Genomic DNA, 19,324 nt, shown 5'->3' on the forward strand with positions numbered 1-19,324 from the left:
TGAGGTTAGCCACTGAGGTACTCGGGATAGAGTCTCATTCCCCAGTGGAATCATCTTTCCTTACTCCTTATCTTTACTTGTGCTCATCCGCATGACGTACAGTTGACGTGGCTAGAAGGATAAGACGGGGGGCCACAGTAATACTATAGTTCAGCCGAGCTAGGCCGATGTGGCCGAACTAGGATGATGTGGCAGGGCGATAGCTGGCGGCCACGTGTCTTGCGGAACCAGCTCAGCCATGACCCGAACAAATAGAAAAGAAAGAGTTGCTGCAACACTGAACTCAACTAAGAGTCGTCTTGACTATATGATCCATAACATGAATCCTGTTGCAACACACTACTTGGTTCAGTGCCATATCTAATTGTTAAATTACGGTCTTCAAATCAAGTTTTTTAAAATTGAATCGGACAATGAACCATTCAAGAATCCGATTATTGGATTGACGGTTTAAATAGTTTGATTGTCTAGGTCAATGGTTCATTGACCAAATCAACAGTTTTTAGTCAAAAGACAGTTCTAGAATGAAACGGAATGACCGGTTCCCGGTTTTTTTAATCTGACCGTCCGATCCGGTCTGATTTTTTTGCCTCAAATCATTTCTCACCATCTTTTTCTTTTTTTGGCTTACTCGCAACTCCTCAAGACCCTTGAACTTGCGACAGAATGGTGGGATATTCATGGAAGATAAAAATAAATCCAACACCAACAAAGGAGGACGATAAAAGGGGTCTAACATGAAATATCAACCGAGTATGCTACGGTTGCTACCTTGTGATGATCATGGAAATTAGATACATCCATTGCTTCAACGTCAAGAGAATCTTTCTATGTCCGTGCCGTTCCCTGTTCGCCTCCTCTTCGAGCAAGGACCATGGAGGTGACTCTGTATCCAATTCGCTTCTGTCAACCCATCTGGACTCTGAACCCAACAACCTAATGCTCTCCTTAATTTCTCCTTTTCCATTTTGTTTTTTTTTTTTTTTCTTTTTCCGCAATTTCAACAAGAATGAACCAAAAATTTCATATGGTCACAATAATTTCTTGTATTAACAGCCCATTAAAGATAGTTGGAAGTGGATGTTGCTGCCAAAAAAAATCAACATTCTTCTTACATTTCCTATAGTGACGCATAAAAAAAATATCCGTTTGGTTTGCAGTGGGAATTGAAAATCTTTTTAAATCGGAATCGGAATGATCTATTCTGATAGTCTGTTTGATTCAAACAGGAATGAAAATTAGACTCAGTAGAAATAGGATTTCATTCTCAAGATATGGGCAGGGAATAGCCATTCCTCAAATGGGGGAATGTCATTCCAGCAGGAATAAGAATGGGATTCCGATTCTACCCAACCAAACAATTGGAATCAGAATAGCCTATTCCAATTCCGATTCCAGACCCTTATTCCTATGAACCAAACGGGGCAATCAAAATTCAAAATCCAGCTGCAGAAAAAACATCAAAGTACCTCTTTTTTGCTCTGTTTTCGTCGGATTAAAAGAATACAAAATTAGAAAGAGAAGTCCCAAAACCAAATCTACCCAGATCTGCTACTCCTTCAAATCCACCCAGATCTGAAATTCCCACAATTTTTTGTGTTTTTCAATATTCTTATCACCTAAAAGTCTAAAACACAATTTTTGTGTTATTCACCTGAAATCAACCAGCAACAGTAGAAGAGAAGAAAAAATCTAACTTTTAGGGATCTTTCATCGGTAAGTTAGATTCTGTTTTGAAAATTTAATGAGCAATGAAGAATAGACCACAAAAGAATAGTTTTGAAATGAAAAAAAAAAAATTATATAAATCATGTAACAACATATGAACAGATTGTAGCGATGTTTTTATCCATTGTCAAAAACTTAAGGCTCGGCTTAAAAGAAATACAAATACAAATGTTGAATATAAACCCTTATATTTTTGTATTTATACCGTACATATTTATATTTATACTCCTTTCAAACTGAACCTTAAGGGTATTTAAATCATTTTTTAACCAATAGGATAAGTTACTAAACCATAAGAATACTTTAAATATTTAACGCTTTGATTTATTCCTTATCATTCCAAGCGAGTCCATACTTTTTAGTCACCATACTCCATACACCTTCTAACAAATATACGAGCTACATTAATATTTCTTTTAACATGTAAAAAAGACATTAGGCTATGTGACCTAACAATATTCTTTGCATCCTTCAACATATGCCTCCATCTCCAAGGTGCATGTGGCATCGTATGTTACATGTGTGTAATCACTGAGAAGAAATCACCTTGAACAAGCAATCACAATCCGTCTACTATAACCTTTGTTGCAATCTCTACCGTAGGATGCGTTGAACAGTATAGGTCCAACTCCCTTTGGGCACGTGTTAAGGGACACAGACACCATAGGAAGCGTGCCCCTTTCAAAAAGTGACACGTTTGAAAAAAAAAAAATCAACTGATCGATCTCAATTCTCAACCCTTGATTTTGTCGTCCACTATTCTAACCAAGTAGCTGGATACATGTAGCTTAGGTACTCCATCGACCTGGAATGTTGAATCAATGGACCAGACTCATCGATCTAGACCGTTAGTTTTGACGTCAACCACCCAATCAAGTTTTGACTTTTGCGGCCTATTCTGCTTTATCAAACCGCTAAGATTCATTTTTCTTGACAAAGTTTCAAGAAGGGGGCCCACAATTTTACGGTCTGGATACAGGAATTGCAACTTGTACAGAGTTCAGTTAGCAAGATCAGATGAGAGATATCACGGAAAAAATAGTCCCATTAGCAAACAGAGAACAAAGGGACGACGGAAGAGATCCTACAGTTGATTCAAAAATCCCTGCCAAACAAGGGAAAGCCTGGAACTCCATAATGTAGTGGGGGATAAGAAAGCAAAAAAGCATATATCTATGGATTCAGAAAGACAGGAAGGAAGATAAATGAACTAAAAGCTGATACTCTTTCAAATACTATAGTCTATGGGGACGGGACCGACTCAGTTTGGTTTGACATCAAGCCTGATTTCTACCAAGTAGTTCCAGAAGTTCGCCTTTCTTCAATTTGGAGAAACCTTTCACACCACGAGACTTTGCAACTACCCTGAGTTCAGAAAGCTTTAGTTTACTCAAGTCCATCTGGTTGGTAGGTTCCTCCATTACCTCATCATCATGATACACTTCCTCAGTGTCAGAAGACGATTCAACCAACTCACCAAATGCTTCCCCTTCACTATCTGAAAAGATAGCCTCTGGCTCAGTCTCAGGCTCTGGTTCTCGCTCTGGCTCTGGCTCCACCTCGGGCTCGGGCTCGGGCTCAGGCTCTGGTTCACGCCTCAACTTCGGCTCAGTCATGTTTTTCTTTCTCCTCCCTAATGACTTCGGAGGAGAGTCCAATGTAAGGCTTGGACCATCTTCCGTTGAATAAACAGGCTGATATTTTACCCTAGGGACCGGAGACTTGCGTCGGAAATTTGAAGCTGGTCTTGTAAATGAAGGAGCACTTGATACTTGCACCTCATCCCTTGTGATGCTATTCGAATCAAAGAAGCTTGTATTCTGCTCTTCATCATACACGTTGCTTTGTTCCGATTGGTCCAGGACAAAGCTTTTGCTTGTTCCACTGCTTCTTCTCTTCCCTTGCTCAACTGAGTGCTTCCGTAAGAGTTTAAGAAGGGAATCAACCGTTTCACTCTCCCTACCTCGTCCTTGTGAGGCTTCAATCTTCTTTTCTTCCTTCATTGCTGCTCGCTCTCGGAGCTGAGCCTGGACCTTTCTGAACAGTTCAACAATCTCTTTTTCTCTTGGACCCGGGGTAGCAGTAGCCTGAAACCTTGGGCTGCTGGAGAGTGAGAATAATGGCCCATTTTTTGATGATAACAGCTCAGGTTCTTCAAGGTTTTCCGAGCTCTCTCTCTCTGGGGTTTGTCTATTCCTGCTTCTGGAGATCCCCTGTCTGTTTTGTCTTGAGAAATCTGGGTTTCTTCTGTGACTGTTGGAATTAGCAGAACATGCAATAGATGCTCTCTTGTAAGCAAGAACCAGGATTTTCATTGATTTGACCTGTGGAAAAGTTGAATAAGATGGTGTAGCCATGGCACTTCCAGAAACTCTTGAGCAAGGAAGACATCTTCCATCTGGTGGTCCATATCCTGCAAGAATGAAAGCCCAACTTCATAGTAGAAAGTCTTCAAGTATACATGTAAAACAGTTCAGTGCATGTTTTTCCTGCTGCTTCCTGGATCTTATCATTACTAATCAACCCATGCCATTCAGAATCCACATTTAATTGAATATATAATAGTTTCTTCACCATCAAAAGAGACGGATAAGTTACATTCAAAAAGCCAGTCAATTAATGCATGCTTCTTCACAGGAAAGAATTGCACGGAACAGTACACATATCTTAATAATGGAATTACGGAATTGAGTACCAATATGATTTTGGCAATCATGCATTCTTAATCCGGCATCTAATAATTTCTTATCTTGTCCTAGTAACAAGATCAAGAATATTATTTTTTAATAATGCAAATATTGAATAAGAGAATACAGGGAAAAATCAGAATCTCGCTTACCAAAATGACTACACACAGAGACCATCAGGCCACTACAATACAACCCAAAAGAACCAACTTGAAAGGGCCAAACCCCAGTGGCCAGGCTGGCATCTAACCATTAATGTGTCTCTAGTTGCAATAATTACTGATTCCTCAACAGAAGCATAAAGATCCTTTCATTTCTTATGTTACCCTAACATACATGACAATTTTCTGTGTTGTGGTTTTCACCTATTTTTCTTTCATAGACCCACGTAGAAGACAGAATTCCCAATTAAGTTTAACAAGATGGTCTTTGGTGCCCACGCAAAAGTACACTCATTTCGTTCCATTCAATCATAGCATTTGTTATGAGTCTATTCCACAATTGCAATGCAAATAAATGTGGTAACTTTTCTTTTGGTAGTAAATAAATGTGCTAACTTGAAATAGAAATTTGGGTTCTAGTTCACCAAAGAGGGGTTCTGTTCGTGGTTGCATTCATGTTTCATCAGGTTCACGAATGCAACCAATGTTCTGTATGTTATTGCCAGTTCCAGAACCAGCAAAATAACCTTTCTTTTTAACACAATTTTTTATAGATTTCTCACCAGGAAACATGATTCGCTGATGTAAACATGACATGGAAGTCATATGTTGTGTCTCAAAAACCAGTATGGCATCATGCTTACACTTGATGAGAACTTATGATCCAAAGTCACTGGTCCGAGCATGGCAACAAATGAGGGACAGATACAGGATGCAGGCAAGGTGATATCTAACCTTGAAGGCGACCAAGAAGGGCCTAATCCAGGAGAAGCTTGTAAAAGATTGGAACAGGGAGGATCTAAACCTTCTACTCCTCCACCCTCTGTTTATCCTTTTTTGCTTTCAGACCCTGTTCCTTCTGGTACTAACTTTGTGACCTTTGGTCCTATTCCTCCTATGCTTGCAGATCCAGCTAGAGAACAGCCACCCATATTTACTGAAAGCCCAAATGCCATAGAGCCTGTTGAGGGGATTGTAGGAGAGGATTGTAAGGAGGTGGAGGAAGAAGGTAAGATTATCAGTCTAGTGATGAACAATTTTTCCACCCTTTTAGAAGAAGAGGAGAAAAGGAGTGGTGCTGGAAATGGTTTCATGTGCCCTGCAGGAGAATTCCAGAACCAGAAAAAGAAAACAAAATCCAAAAGAAAAGGGTATCTTGGAGATTTCAGCAAAAATAAAAGTTCACTTACGAAAGGATAAAGAGAAGAGGAAAAAGAAGAGTGAAGTAGAGAAACTGGTGACTGAAATAATTTATGAAAAGGAGAACGGTAAAGGAAAAGGAACTTAATCAGGAGGAGCGCTCAGGGACTGTTTTCAGATGCTAGAATGAAGATAATTAGTTGGAATGTGAGAGGTTAAGCAAGTGCCAAAAAGAGGAGGCTAATTAGGATCAGGTACGATATTAATTCTGGCAATCGAATAAAATTTTGGGAACATCTTTGGGTTGGGGTTTCAACTCTGAAGGACCAGTTTCCTTCCTTGTATACTCTGTCAGATTTGAAAAATGAACATATCTCTTCTTTTTTAGTTCCTTCAGACTCCACTTCTGGTTTTGGGTGGAACCTCGGCCTGCAAAGGGCAATTAGGGATACAGACTTGGACAGCCTCTTACCTTTATTAGCCATCATTGAGAATATCTTCCTTGATCCTAATAGGGAAGACACAAGAATTTGGATTCCTTCTACTTCAGAAACCTTCTCTGGTGCTTCGGTTTTTGAAACCTTAACTCAGTCATTTGTCCCTTCTGGTGTGTCCTTTCCAATTAAGGAATTTTGGAGCAAGCCTATTCCTCCTCAGGTTGGGTTTTTTTGTTGGGAAATTTTCCTAGAAAGAATAAATACAAATGATCTACTTCAGAAAAAAAGACCCAATTCTTGTTTACTTCTTAATAGATGCTCTCTCTGTAAAGATGATGGGGAATCCAATTACCACCTTTTGGTCTCTTGTAAGGTTACTAAAACTGTTTGGGAGTGGGTACTTTCTCGCTTTGGGTGTACTTGAAGCCCTCCTGAGAGTGTCCAAGGTTTGTTCTCCCCTTCGTTTTTCAGATGACCTAAGAAGCGAGGAAAGATGATGTGGAGGAATATTAGGGCAGCCGTGTGTTGGTCACTATGGGAGGAAAGAAACTCTTAAATATTTTCAGAAAAGGAAAGATCCCTGGAAGAACTATTAGACCTAATACTTTTAGGGGCTGCACACTGGCTAAAAACTATGGAACCGTTTTCAGACTTTCCTATTGCTGACCTGCTAAGAAACTGGAAAGAGATAGCAACCTCTACTCTGTGTAAGAGGACTCTTAGTCCCTTGTGGTCCCCTCCTCCCTCCGGATTTATAAAAGTGAATTTTGATGGCAGTAGCATAATGAATCCAGGGCCCTTTGGGATTGGGGGAGTTTTCAGAAATGAGGAAGGGATTGTTATTGCTCTGTTCTCAGGCCCTATTGGAGAAGGAGACTCTATTAGGGCTGAGATACGCGCAGCTTTGGAAGGGGTTCAAAGAGCAAGGGAACTAAATATCAGTCGGCTGATTTTGGAAGGTGATTCAAAGGTGGTGATTAGCTGGTTGAAGAAAGAGGACGGTGGTTGTGGAGTTACAATAATGAAAAGAAAAAATTCTTATGGCTATGTAGAGGCATTGAGATACAATACAGCTGGGTGAAAAGGACTGCTAATTCTTTTGCAGATGGGTTGGCCAAGCAAGGAGTGAATAGAGAGGCTATTTTTTGGGCTATTTTTAAATCTTCTTTCATTGTAATTTTCTGATGGGGCGATAAGACTCTTTATCTCCCCCTTTATTGTACCTAAAGCTTCATAATTCTTAATAAAGTTTCTCTTATTGATCAAAAAAAAAAAAAAAAAGAAAAGCAAGAAGTGTTCTTGGCTCAAGAGACAAAGCTAGCTGAAATATATAGAAAGTGGATTAGAAGTATCTAGGAAATTAGATGTCTAAATTGGGCCTCTGCACCTTGAGGAGCTTTAGGAGGCATACTCACAATTTGGAAGAATGAGGAGTTGGAGCGTTTAGAAGAGCTCATTGAAAACTACTTAGTCTCAATGATGAAGTAGAAATCTGCTGAATTAAAAAATATGAAAGAAAAGTAGTTTCTTGAAGAGAGAAGGAAGAGAGAAGGAGAAGAAGAGAAGTTGAAAGAAAAGAGAGCAATATACTAGCCACCCCCTTCACTTCTTATTTATACTAAAATTAATAGAACAGTACAAAGACAACTATGCCCTTATAGGGCGGCAAAACATAAAACATATATAACACTCAAAAACATAATAAAATTTGGACTCATTAACTATTGTGATCCCCACCTCCTATCGAACAACTAACATAAAACATCTACTCAGAAAAACATCATAAAACCGATTAATCTTCAACACTCCCCCTCAAGTTGGGAGTAAATGTCACACATTCCCAACTTGCGTAAATCATGTTCAAGCTTGTTCTTTGCCACCCCTTTAGTGAGAACATCAGCCAACTACAACTCTGAAGAGACATAAGGCAAACAAACTTTTCCGATTGTTACCCTTTCTCTTATAAAGTGTCTATCAGCTTCAATGTGTTTTGTCCTATCATGCTGAATTGGATTTTGGGCAATATCGATTACAACCTGATTGTCACAATATAATATCATAGGTTCCTCTACTTTCACCTCAATCTCACTCAAAAGAGATCTAACCCAAAGAAGTTCTAAGACACCATGAGCCATGAATCTATACTCAGCCTCTGCACTTGACCTTGCCACAACCGCTTGCTTCTTACTCTTCTAGGAGATCAAGTTTCCACCTGCAAAGGTACACATTCCTGATGTAGACCTTTTGTCATCTAAGCATCCTGCCCAATCTACATCTGTATAGGATTTTAGCTTCAGATTCTCATGATTTGAGAAAAGAATGCCTCTACCATGGTGCTTTTTCAGATATGCAAGTATTCTCTCAATAGCTTTCCAGTACTGAACCCGAGGTGCATGCATGTACTGACTCACAACAATGACAGTATAAGAAATATCTTGTCGTGTCATACACAAATACAGCAGTCGGCCCACCATTCTTTGATATCTCCCCACATCCTTCACCAACTCACCATCCACACCATTAATTTTGTAATTTGGATCAATAGGAGTGTCTATTGGTTTGGTACCTAGCTTCCTAGTCTCCTACAGTAGGTCAAGCACATATTTTCTCTGTGAAATGAAGATTCCATGCTTAGATCTTGCAACTTCAATCCCCAAGAAGTATTTGAGCTCACCAAGATCTTTGATCTCAAATTCTTGCTGCGATGATTTTTTGATATTATCAATCTCCTCCAGATCATTTCCTGTCACCACTATATCATCCACATACACAATCAGAATTGACACCAGAGCATCTCTCCTCTTCACAAAGAGGGTGTGATCAAACTGTGTCTGTGTGTATCCAAAACGGATGAGTGCCCCTTTGAACCTGTCAAACCAAGCCCTACGTGACTATTTCAGTCCATACAGAGATTTTCTAAGTCTGCACACCTTTCCTTTACCAACATTTTCATAAAAGCCTACTGGAATGTCCATATATACCTCCTCCTGTAAATCACCATTGAGGAAGGCATTTTTGACATCAAGCTGGAACAAGGGCCATGAATAGGTGGTTGCTAGAGATAAAAGGATACGAACTGAACTCATCTTAGTTACTGGTGTAAAGGTTTCTAGATAATCAACACCATACCCTTTTGTTACTAACCTTGCCTTGTACCTCTCTATCTTGCCATCGGCCTTATACTTCATTGTGAATACCCATCTACATCCGATTGTCTCCTTATCTGGGGGGAGATCAACTATTTCCCAAGTTTTCATCCAAAAGGTAAACTCCATTCACCTCATGACCACTCCCAATCATTTTCTTTGACTCCAAATCCTGCAAAACACAATTACCAAGAAAAAAGGTCATGGAACAATTTAAATTTTTTGTCAAAGAACTAACAGACACTATGTTGGTATGAAGTCTAGGGACGTGTAAAACAGAAGACAGAGTTATATCATTGGTCACTCTAACTGTCCCCTTCCCAGCAATGGGCATATGTGAATCATCTGCTGTAGAGACTATGTCTCTACCAGAGCACAACTAATAGGAACTGAAAAGGGTAGGGGCATTAGTCATATGCTCAGATGCTCCTGAGTCTATAATCCAAGGAGGTCCCTCCTTACCTGAAGTGGATGCAAGATTTGCAGTCGCATATGAACTACCTGTATGTGCAAACCTCTCCAATTCTATTTTCACTGCTTCCACTGCAATGGATTCCCAATCAATTTGGGAAAGAGGGGTCGAAGAGTCTCTTGTAGTGACGACATTTGCATTTCCCTTCTTGTTTCTTATCCTAGCAGGTATAAGATTTGGATGAAGCTTCCAACAAATGTCCCTGATATGCTTAAGCTTCTTGCAATAATCACACACCAAGTCCTTATCTTCCCTTCTAGTCTCACTACTCCCCATGTCTCCATTCGGCTTAGGTTTTGTTGTACCAACCATAGTCGGCTGGTCAATCCCTGACTGTCTCAACATTACATTCCTCTTACTCTCCTCTCCAAAGACAAAGGCATAGGCTTGAGAGAGTGTCACACCCTTCCTAGAAAGAATATGCTGCCTAGCAATGTCAAATTCAGGGTTCAGCCTTGCCAAGAACTCAAAAACCCTATTCCTCTCTACCAGTCTATGATAAGTTGCTACATCATTTACACACTTTCCCATACAACAATTTCTAAGTGATCTATTTCTTGCCATTGGGTTTTTAGCATGGAGAAATACATAGCAAGAGGTTTTTCTCCATATTTCATACTTATCACATGATTTCTTAACTGATAGACTCTGAATTCATTTTGCTTCTGAGAGTAGGTTTTAGTCACTTCATCTCAAATCTCCTTAGCAGTATTACCCATAGGAAATTTTTTGCAATATGAGGAAACATAGAATTACACAGCCAGGACATTACCATGTAATTCTCCTACACCCATCGGGAAGAGTCTATATCAGGTTTCTTCTCCTCCCCAATGAGATACCCTAATTTTCCACGAGCACCAATAACCATCTTAGCTGATTGTGCCCACTCCAAATAATTTGTACCATCAAATTTTACTGTAGTAATGATCCCATACCCCAAAATATCACTACTACCTCCAACACCCAGTCCCATAGTACCGGTAGATTTCATCTCGGTATTCCAACTCTTCATCTTCAAACAGTTCAACAATAAGAAAAAAATAGATTGGAGACCTTCAAAAAATAATTTAACATCACACACACAGAAACCAACCCTTCCGGAAGAAGAAAACCCTACCTGAAGAGAAATCTCTCTCCTCCCCACACCTCCCAACAAAGAGAAGAATGAATCGATCACTCTGGGAGGCTCAGAAAATTCCAGAAACCAAACCGTCATCTTCAGAAAATCAAAAGAAACCTAACAATACCTGGGTGCCCAAGATCAGATCAAAAACAAAGAGTCCAACTTTTCTAGGACTCTTCCTCGTACTCCAATTCTTCCTGATTTTGATGTCGAACAGTAAATCACCTTCCTGATGACTAGATCCCACCAAAAAATCCAAGAACTGGGCAATCTATAGTAGATCGATCAGCCCTTTACTACTTCATGCAGTCAGCTGATCTAGGGCTGCATGAGAATGCTTCAAGATACCCTAACCAATGCTTTGATACCAAGTAGAAATATGTTGAATTAAAAAATATGAAAGAAAAATAGTTTCTTGAAGAGAGAAGGAAGAGAGAAGGAGAAGAAGAGAAGTTGAAAAGAAAAGAGATCAATAATTTGGCCGCTCCCTTCACTTATTATTTATACTAAAAATAATAGAACAGTACCAAGACAACTATGCCCTTATAGGGCGACAAAACATAAAACAGCATATATAACACTCAAAAACATAATAAAATTTGGACTCACATAACTACTGTGGTCCCCACCTCCTATCTAACAACTAACATAAAATCTACTCAGAAAAAACACCATAAAACTGATTAACTTTCAACAAAAGTTAAAAGGGTAGCCAATGGAAGGGAATGGGTGTTGACCAATGTCTATGGCCCTAATTTGTAGAGGGAGGAACCAAATTTGGGAGGAATTGAGTGTAGTCAGGGGTTTGTGGGAGGGTTGGTGCTTGGAGAAACCAACAACCCAAATCAAAGAATTACCCAAAGCATGAGAAAGTTTAACAGTTTAGTTGATGCTTTTGAGTTGAATTACAAGCTGATTTCACATGATCAAATTACCAAGCCAACCCAACCTGCTCAAAACTTGATAAATTTCTGTTCTCAGTAGACTGGGAAGGTTTGTGAGAAAATTTGACTACAAGGGCCTTGCCTGGGCCTGGGGTAACCTAAGACCATTGCCTCATTTGTTTAGGACAAGAAAAGTTGCTAGGTGGCCCATCACCCTTCCTATTCGAGATTATGTGGTTAAAGGACCCTACCTTCAAAGAAAGAATTAAGTCCTGATGGGGAGAATGCAGACCTAGAAATAGGAAAAAGGGTGTTAGACTCATGAGAAAGTTAAAGGATCTAAAAGAAAGAATCAAGATCTGGAACAATTCGTACTATGGAAGGCTAGAAGAAGTTCAAGAGAGAATTTCATCAAAAATTGAAGCCTTAGACAAGAAAGAAGAAAGGTGGAAGTTGAAGGTAGAATTAGAGGAGCTTCTAAGGAAGAAATCTCTTGGAGGCAAAAGTCTAGGTGCAAATGGCTTCAAGAGGGGGATGAGAACACAAGTTTTTTTTTTCCGTTCTATTACAAATGGGAGAAGGAATAACTTTATTAATGTAGTAGAGGTGGATGGGCAGGAAACTAGAAGGGAAGGGGAGGTCATCAAATCCTTTGTAGTACATTTCAAAGTATTTTTTCTAGACTGGTTGAAAGTAGGCAAGACCTACCAGACCTTGAGTGGAATAGGCTAACAAGTGCTCAGTCAAGGGCTTTGGAATGCAACTTCACAATTAAGGAGAACAGAGATGCGCTCAGTAGCTAAAATATATGGAGCTATTCTCTGAATTTTCCATGGATGACTTATTGAGAAAATGGAAAGAGGTAACTACCTCTACCCATTGTAAGAGAACCTCTAAGCCCTCTTGGTCCCCCCCCCCCGGCTGGATTCATAAAACTGAATTTTGATGGAAGTAGCTTAAGGAATCCAGGGCCTTCTGGGATTGGGGATGTGTTCAGGAATGAGGATGGGATTATTAGCTCCATAAACCACTCTCTTAGGGCTGAGATTCTAGCAGTTCTTGAAGGAACCCAAAGAGTAAGAGAATTAAACATCAGATTCTTAGTTATTGAAGGGGACTCAGAGGTGGTGATTAGGTGACTGAAAGGAGACAACAGTGGTTTATGGAGCTACAGCAATGAAAAGAAAAAAATTTAAATGGCTGAATAAGAATATTGAAGTGAAGTACAACTAGGTGAAGAGAAGTGCTAACTCAATGACTGATGGGTTAGCTAAGCAAGGGGTGGTTAAGGATTCTCAGTTTTGGGCTAATTTTTAGATTTTTTCTTTGTCCTTTTGTTATTGGGGAGTTAAGATAGTTTACCTCCCCCTTTCTGTAATTAAAGCTTCACAAATCTTATTCATTAATAAAGCCTATTGTTATTGATAAAAAAAATGGAAAACAGAGATGCCATCTTCTCAATGGAAAGATCAAAGGCCCCTGGACCAGATGGCTTCTCTATGGCCTTCTATCATGATTGCTAGAAGATTTTTAAAAAAAATTGATTTACTGAGGTCTTTGAGGAGTTCCACCAAAAAGGGGAGATTTCACCAGGAACAAATGCCACTTTTATTGCCCTAATTCCCAAGAAGAAAGAAGCCACAACACCAAGAGACTACAAACCTATTAGTTTGGTGGGAAGCTTTTATAAAATTGTAGCTCAAGTGTTGGAAGGTAAGCTGAAAAAGGTCTTACCCTCAATAATATTACCTTTTCAAGGAGTCTTTGTGGAAGGCAGACAAATAGTTGGCCAAATTCTAGTGGGTAATGAGTGTGTAGCAGAAAATAGGAAAGCTAGGGGAAAGGTTTCATTTGTAAACTTGACCTAGAGAAATCCTATGACTGGATTGGTCTCTCTTGCTTGAGGTTATGGAGAAGTTTGGTTTGGGAATAGGTGGCGAAAGTGGATTAAGGATTGCATAAGATCAGTGCATTACTCCATCCTGATTAATGGAACTGCTAGAGATTTCTTCCCAGCTTATCCCCTTTCGCTCTAGTTGTGGAGGTGCTTAGCAAAATGAACATCAAGGAGGACTTAAACAACCTGATCAGGAGTTGGAAGGTGGGAAGAAATGGATAGTGGTAACCCACTTACATTTTGCAGATGATATAATTCTCTTCTATGAAGATGCCAGCCCCTCCTCCCTAGGGTACCTTAAAGAAATCCTTAGTTCTTTTGAAAAAGTGTCCAACTTGAAGATTAACCTAGGAAAAAGTTGTGTTGTGGAGTTAAATCAATAAGAGGAGGAAATTTTTAGAATAGCAGGAATCTTAGGGTGTGAAGTTAGGAGTTGGATGTTCGCCCTTGGATTACTTAGGTCTCCCGTCTCCCCTTGGGAGGAAACCCAAGATTTGAAGGCCTTTAGAATCTGGTTGTGGAGAGATTTGCTCATAAGATATTTTTATGGAAGAGAAATTATATATCCATAGGAGGGAAAATAACTTTAATCAAAGCTACTTTGGCTAACTTTCCTGTTTATTACTTGTCCACCTTTAAAATTCCAATCAAAATAGTAGGAAAGTTGGAGAAGATGATGGACTTCCTCCGGGAACCAAGAGAAGAAAAGAAAGATAGTTTGGTGAAATGGGAGTAGGTGTGTAGACCAAAAGACAAAGGGAGACTTAGGATAGGGAACCTAGTCCAGAAAAATAGAGCTCCCTAGGAAAATGGCTCTAGAGATTCCTGTTAAAATAAGAAAGGCTCTAACACAGGGTAATTGAAAGTATACATGGGCAGTCAAACAATGGCTGGGATGCAAAAAATAGCCCCTAATGTTGTGTTTGGCTGCAATGCAAATAAAGTTGCACTGATGCAAAACCATGAAAGTGAAAACAATTTGAATGTAAATTTTGACCTATTATTGTTTCATATTTTAGCTTATTTTGTTTGATTGCAATATAAATGATGTAAATTAAGACATGAAGCAGAATAAAGTAAAACCCAAAACAGAATAAAATGAGAATTTGCATTTTTTTCATCTGCACTCCCATGCATTTGTACTAGTGCAAATAAAATTGCACTGCAACCAAACACAGCTTAATGCTTCATCAACATCTCCCTAGAAAGCAATTCAAGAGGTCTATCCTTCCTCAACCATATTCTATATGATGTGGGAAATGGGAACAAGGTCTTGTTTTGGGAAGACCTTTGATTGGGAGAACAACCTTTGTCAAACTATAAATCTGAACCCATTTCCAAATTTGTGACCTACAATAATTCTGGTCTGAACTGGGACTTTGGGTTTACAGAAACAGGATCAGGTGGTAATTTCCTGGACACAATTTCACAGACGAACTCCTTGGGTTTACTGGCACAGGATCAGGGAAATTGAAACGTTAACAAGGGATTTAAATGTTACTTTTAAATGGGTGAGAAGAATTTCAAATGGCATGGGAGATATTTTAGCTAAACAGAGGGCAAATAGGCAGCAGTTATTTTGGGCTAACTTGTAAGGCTGGGTATGGGGAGTGCAGTTTCTAGTTGTATTTGATTATCTCTATGGGTGTGGGTAACCTACCCACACATTTGTAACCTCAAGTTTGATATACTGTTTAATAATATTTACCTTTACTGATAAAAAAAAAAAAAAGTAAATAGTGAAAGTATATGTATCATGAATTGTACAATCAATGCTCACATAGCATGGTTCAAAAAATGAACCATGAAGATGGTCATTTTCAAAAGAAGAAGAAGAATCGGTATGGTTCTGGAACAATACCACCCTTTTTCAGAACCATGAACCGAGCACCTAAGAGTTCTAAAATGTAAGACCTCTAATGATTACAATTGATGAACTAATTTCACTTTCCAGTTACCAATTGGAAGTACTCTAATTTAATTGATAATTCTCTGCCTTCAAATGCTACTGAAAAACAAAAACCAACAACGTTCAGTGCCAGATGGCTTCTAAATACCTCCTCAATCACTCTTTTGGAGCATGGACAAGGAAATGTTTGTTCTTATTTAACTCAATTGCCTGAATCATCATCGTTTTCTTAAAGCTAACATGGCTTAGGTGCAAAAGGTGAGAAAAAAGAAAAAGAAAAATGAGACCCTGTGAGAAAGCATGCAACATGAAAAGCAAAAAGGGGTTTCAAGGACACAAAATAAGGATTGCAAGTCAAGGAGGTCATTGAGCCAATTGTAGAAGCGACAAGCCATCCAGTCTTCAGACCCAAAAACAGCTCAATCCCAAGGGAACAACTCTAGCTGGAACAAGTAAGGTTACAATTAATTAGTCCAAGTCAGGTCAGGCATGGATGCAATATCATAAAAGCTAAAAAGCATCCAAGTTTACCTGCTTCTTATCAGTGTTCTAAAAGCAAGAAGTGCAACCCAACAAAAAATAAAAAATAAAGAAAGAAAGAAAGAAAAAAGGACTGGAATTACAACTATAGTGCAGCCTGAGGACAAGGCAAGATGCATGCCTGAACAGATTAGGGTGTCCGCTACTCAGCTTTGAAATATAAAGAAATAAAATATTCCAAAACATCCCCATTTTGCTAGAGGCTGATACAAAATATTTCAATAAATTTTTTCCCCTCATATCTCTGTTATACTGGTGATATATCAAGAATATTGTGGATTTCATTGATATACTAAACATCTGAGACATAAAATTTTAGAATATGATCAAAACTTTCCAATACTTCATTAAAATCATTGAAACTTGAAAGTTTCTGAAGATTTTGTCCTGAAAGAGCAAATAAGGATCCTCTGATTGGATGACTAACTATTCTGAATACAACCCACATACTAAATCAAAAAGAGAAAAAAGAATAAAGGCATACAATTTTAAAAAGAGGATTTCCAAGCTAGCATTTTACAATGCTTCAGGCTCAGGTCAGGCCCATTCAATATTTGACAAAAGGCCAACCTGAGCCTGCCCAAGTTGCAACCGTGATTAAAATGGCAAATGAATGAGATACATATAAAAGGGAAGTTGGCTAAAAGACTAAAAATATCTATTTTTTTATGAATTAGACAGAAATATCTATTTAAGTCTCTTAATATTCTCTTTTTTTAATTGGTATTCTCAATCTGTTTTTATTTCATATATGCCGATGTATGCTATTATATCTTGAGTATTAAGTGTGCAACTATATTTCTCCTAACAGTCCATGAAGTTTCATCAAAATCAAGGTTAAATTTCTTTCAGCAAAAAATATCATCTGTAAATCCTCCATAATCATAGTAGGGTGATGAAATACTGTCAAAGAGAAGATTTTCATGCTATATGATTGTCATATTGTTAGCTTCTTTCCATAGCAGTCTCTAAAATGATAACAGCACTGCTTCATCAATTGTAAACATTGATGGGTTTCAGTTTCTTTTAGTTCTAGACGAATATCAACAAATAGTCAATCTTCTGCATTCATCACTCCAACTCTTGAAAGCAAAATACCAAAGCCAATTAAAGACTCTTAAAGAAGCAATACATTAGACTTTATTTTTCATTCACATAAGATGCTTATTCCCTTCACAAGGCAGCCTCTGGCAAGACCCTTTTCTGCTAAGTATTGTGGGGGATACCCTTAATGGATCCATCATGAAAAACCAGTTCCCAAATATCTGTAGGGGAGGTAGGTGAGTGGAGAAGGGTGTATAAAACATGCCTTCAATACAAACATAGATAGTAGTATTTGGCATATCTAAAAGCTATCATGAAATACTTTGAAGGTATGCCCAAGCTAAAAATCAATTTGAAATATGAAATTATGAACAAAATTTCAAGTGCAAATTTGAATGACGAGGAGGTAAGTAAACATTTTGAGATGTGAAGTTGAGTACTTCCATTTGAGACACCTAAGAACCTCCTTGCAGGAATTTACTATATAGCTATCTAGGGGGCCACCTATTGACTTTACCATGAGAGCCAAGAGGTTCTCATCAGGTGACAACCCTTCACCAATTTAGTCTCTGGAGATTATGAGGAAATAGGGAACTGTATTTTAGTGGGTGTTAGATCGGATGCCAAAAGTCTTTTTAAGGATGGAACAAAGGAGACACATTGAGGAGCAAGAAAAAATCAACTATCCATGCATTTTACAACTCAGTTGTATGTGAAATTTGTAAGAACCAAATCCCTAAGTTTTCAGGCAATATTACCAAATTCTGTGGAAGGAAATGCAGCTTACAAATGTTTATTTTGTACTAGTTTGAAAGTTGATTCATGATAATTCTGGCAAGAGTCCCAATAGTGACAAAATGTATCTATATCAAATGTGAATTGTGAAACCATTATTCCATTAATTCTTTGAAAGAATCGTAATGCCAACTAAACCTATCTACTTAAAAAGGAAAAAAAAAAACGTAACAAAAAAGGTCTAAAAGTGGTATAAAGAAAATAAAGAAATTAAAAGTTGTCTGCAAGTCGAGCAAATGAACTCTATTTCTGCAAGTCACCCTTTTTTCTGATTTTCAACTTTCCAGAAAAAAAAAAAAAAAAAAAAATCTAGAATCCTACTCCGAAGGAACTATTTTCATTCATATATTATACGTTTCATGACTCATTTAATTTACACCCTTCCCTTGTTTTTTAATTAAAAATGTTCCTGTTACTTCGTACTTTGTTAGCCATCAAAGAAAATAATAGTATACAATCCAATTAGTGTAATGAGTTTGAAAAAAAAAAAAAGGAACTTAAGCTAAAACAAACTCTCCACCACGAAAACCCAGTTAAGAATGGAACTCCAAAAACCTTCCTCAAATTTTCAAAAGATGCCAGAAAAATTTTTCACAAGCACCCCTTCTTATCCAAACCAAGAAGGTTAACAAAAATTTGCTTAGCACATTTGCAGAGCCAAATACCCAAAAAGGGAGGGAAAGGTTTATTCACTCTTTGGTAGTACAAAACCCCAACAACTGAGCCAAGCAATTGAACTTCACGAACCCATATAACAACAACAACAACAACAAAACTAATGAGGAAAAGGAAACACTCAACCGATGAAGTTCTAATGACCCATTTAGAAAAACAGCCGAAACAAGAACACTCAAAGCTTTCTGCATATTGTAATATCCAGTCCAGCAAGTGAGAAACGCGGAAAACACTACAAAAAAAATAAAATAGTACCATTCGAACAAAACAGAGAAATTGGAGACTAAGTAGAGGCCGTACCTGGAATATTATTAGAAACGAGATGGACTCCTCTAGACATCATTCGCAAAGCAGAGCCGGTGTGAGACGGTGAGGTTTAATGGCGGTTCTGCATTTCTTTCGTGTGCTCGTTCCTCTCAAAACCTTTGTTTGGAATTTGGACAGCGGATATCTTTGTGGTAAATGATAAGGGATTTTTCAGTAATATAACCCAAATCCACCTACTTAGTCGAAAATACCCCTACAGAAGATCCAAAATGACACTTAACCAGTGGAAACCGGAAAGAAACTAACAGAACAGGAGTGAGATAAAGCCCACAGCCCACGAGCCCATCTCCCCATTGGTGATTAGGAAATTTGGGCTTGAACCTGACCCAAATTTACAGGTTTTCGTCATGTCACTGAAC

At 38.4% G+C, this 19,324-nt stretch overlaps 1 protein-coding gene across 1 annotated transcript; it reads right to left on the minus strand.

The window, feature by feature from the left end:
- Positions 1–2,755: 2,755 nt before the first annotated feature.
- Positions 2,756–19,098, minus strand: RHON1 (Rho termination factor). The gene is made up of 2 exons (XM_088960184.1): positions 18,939–19,098; positions 2,756–4,141 (listed from the first exon to the last, which is right to left on the minus strand). Exons 1-2 carry the CDS (start codon positions 18,979–18,981, stop codon positions 3,006–3,008), a joined length of 1,179 nt encoding a protein of 392 aa, XP_088816310.1. The 5' UTR covers positions 18,982–19,098; the 3' UTR covers positions 2,756–3,005.
- Positions 19,099–19,324: the final 226 nt, after the last annotated feature.

Source organism: Nelumbo lutea, chromosome 1, assembly GCF_056320005.1.
Source record: "Nelumbo lutea isolate HS-2025 chromosome 1, American lotus-T2T, whole genome shotgun sequence".
Lineage (NCBI taxonomy): Eukaryota > Viridiplantae > Streptophyta > Magnoliopsida > Proteales > Nelumbonaceae > Nelumbo > Nelumbo lutea.

What these genes read in the sequence shown, in the direction of transcription:
- RHON1 (XM_088960184.1), bottom strand. Translation starts at nt 18,981, where the DNA reads ATGATGTCTAGAGGAGTCCATCTCGTTTCTAATAATATTCCAG. An exon ending in CGTTTCTAATAATATTCCAG is followed by an intron (nt 4,142 to 18,938) that starts GTACGGCCTCTA and finishes TCATTCTTGCAG; the next exon opens with GATATGGACCACCAGATGGA.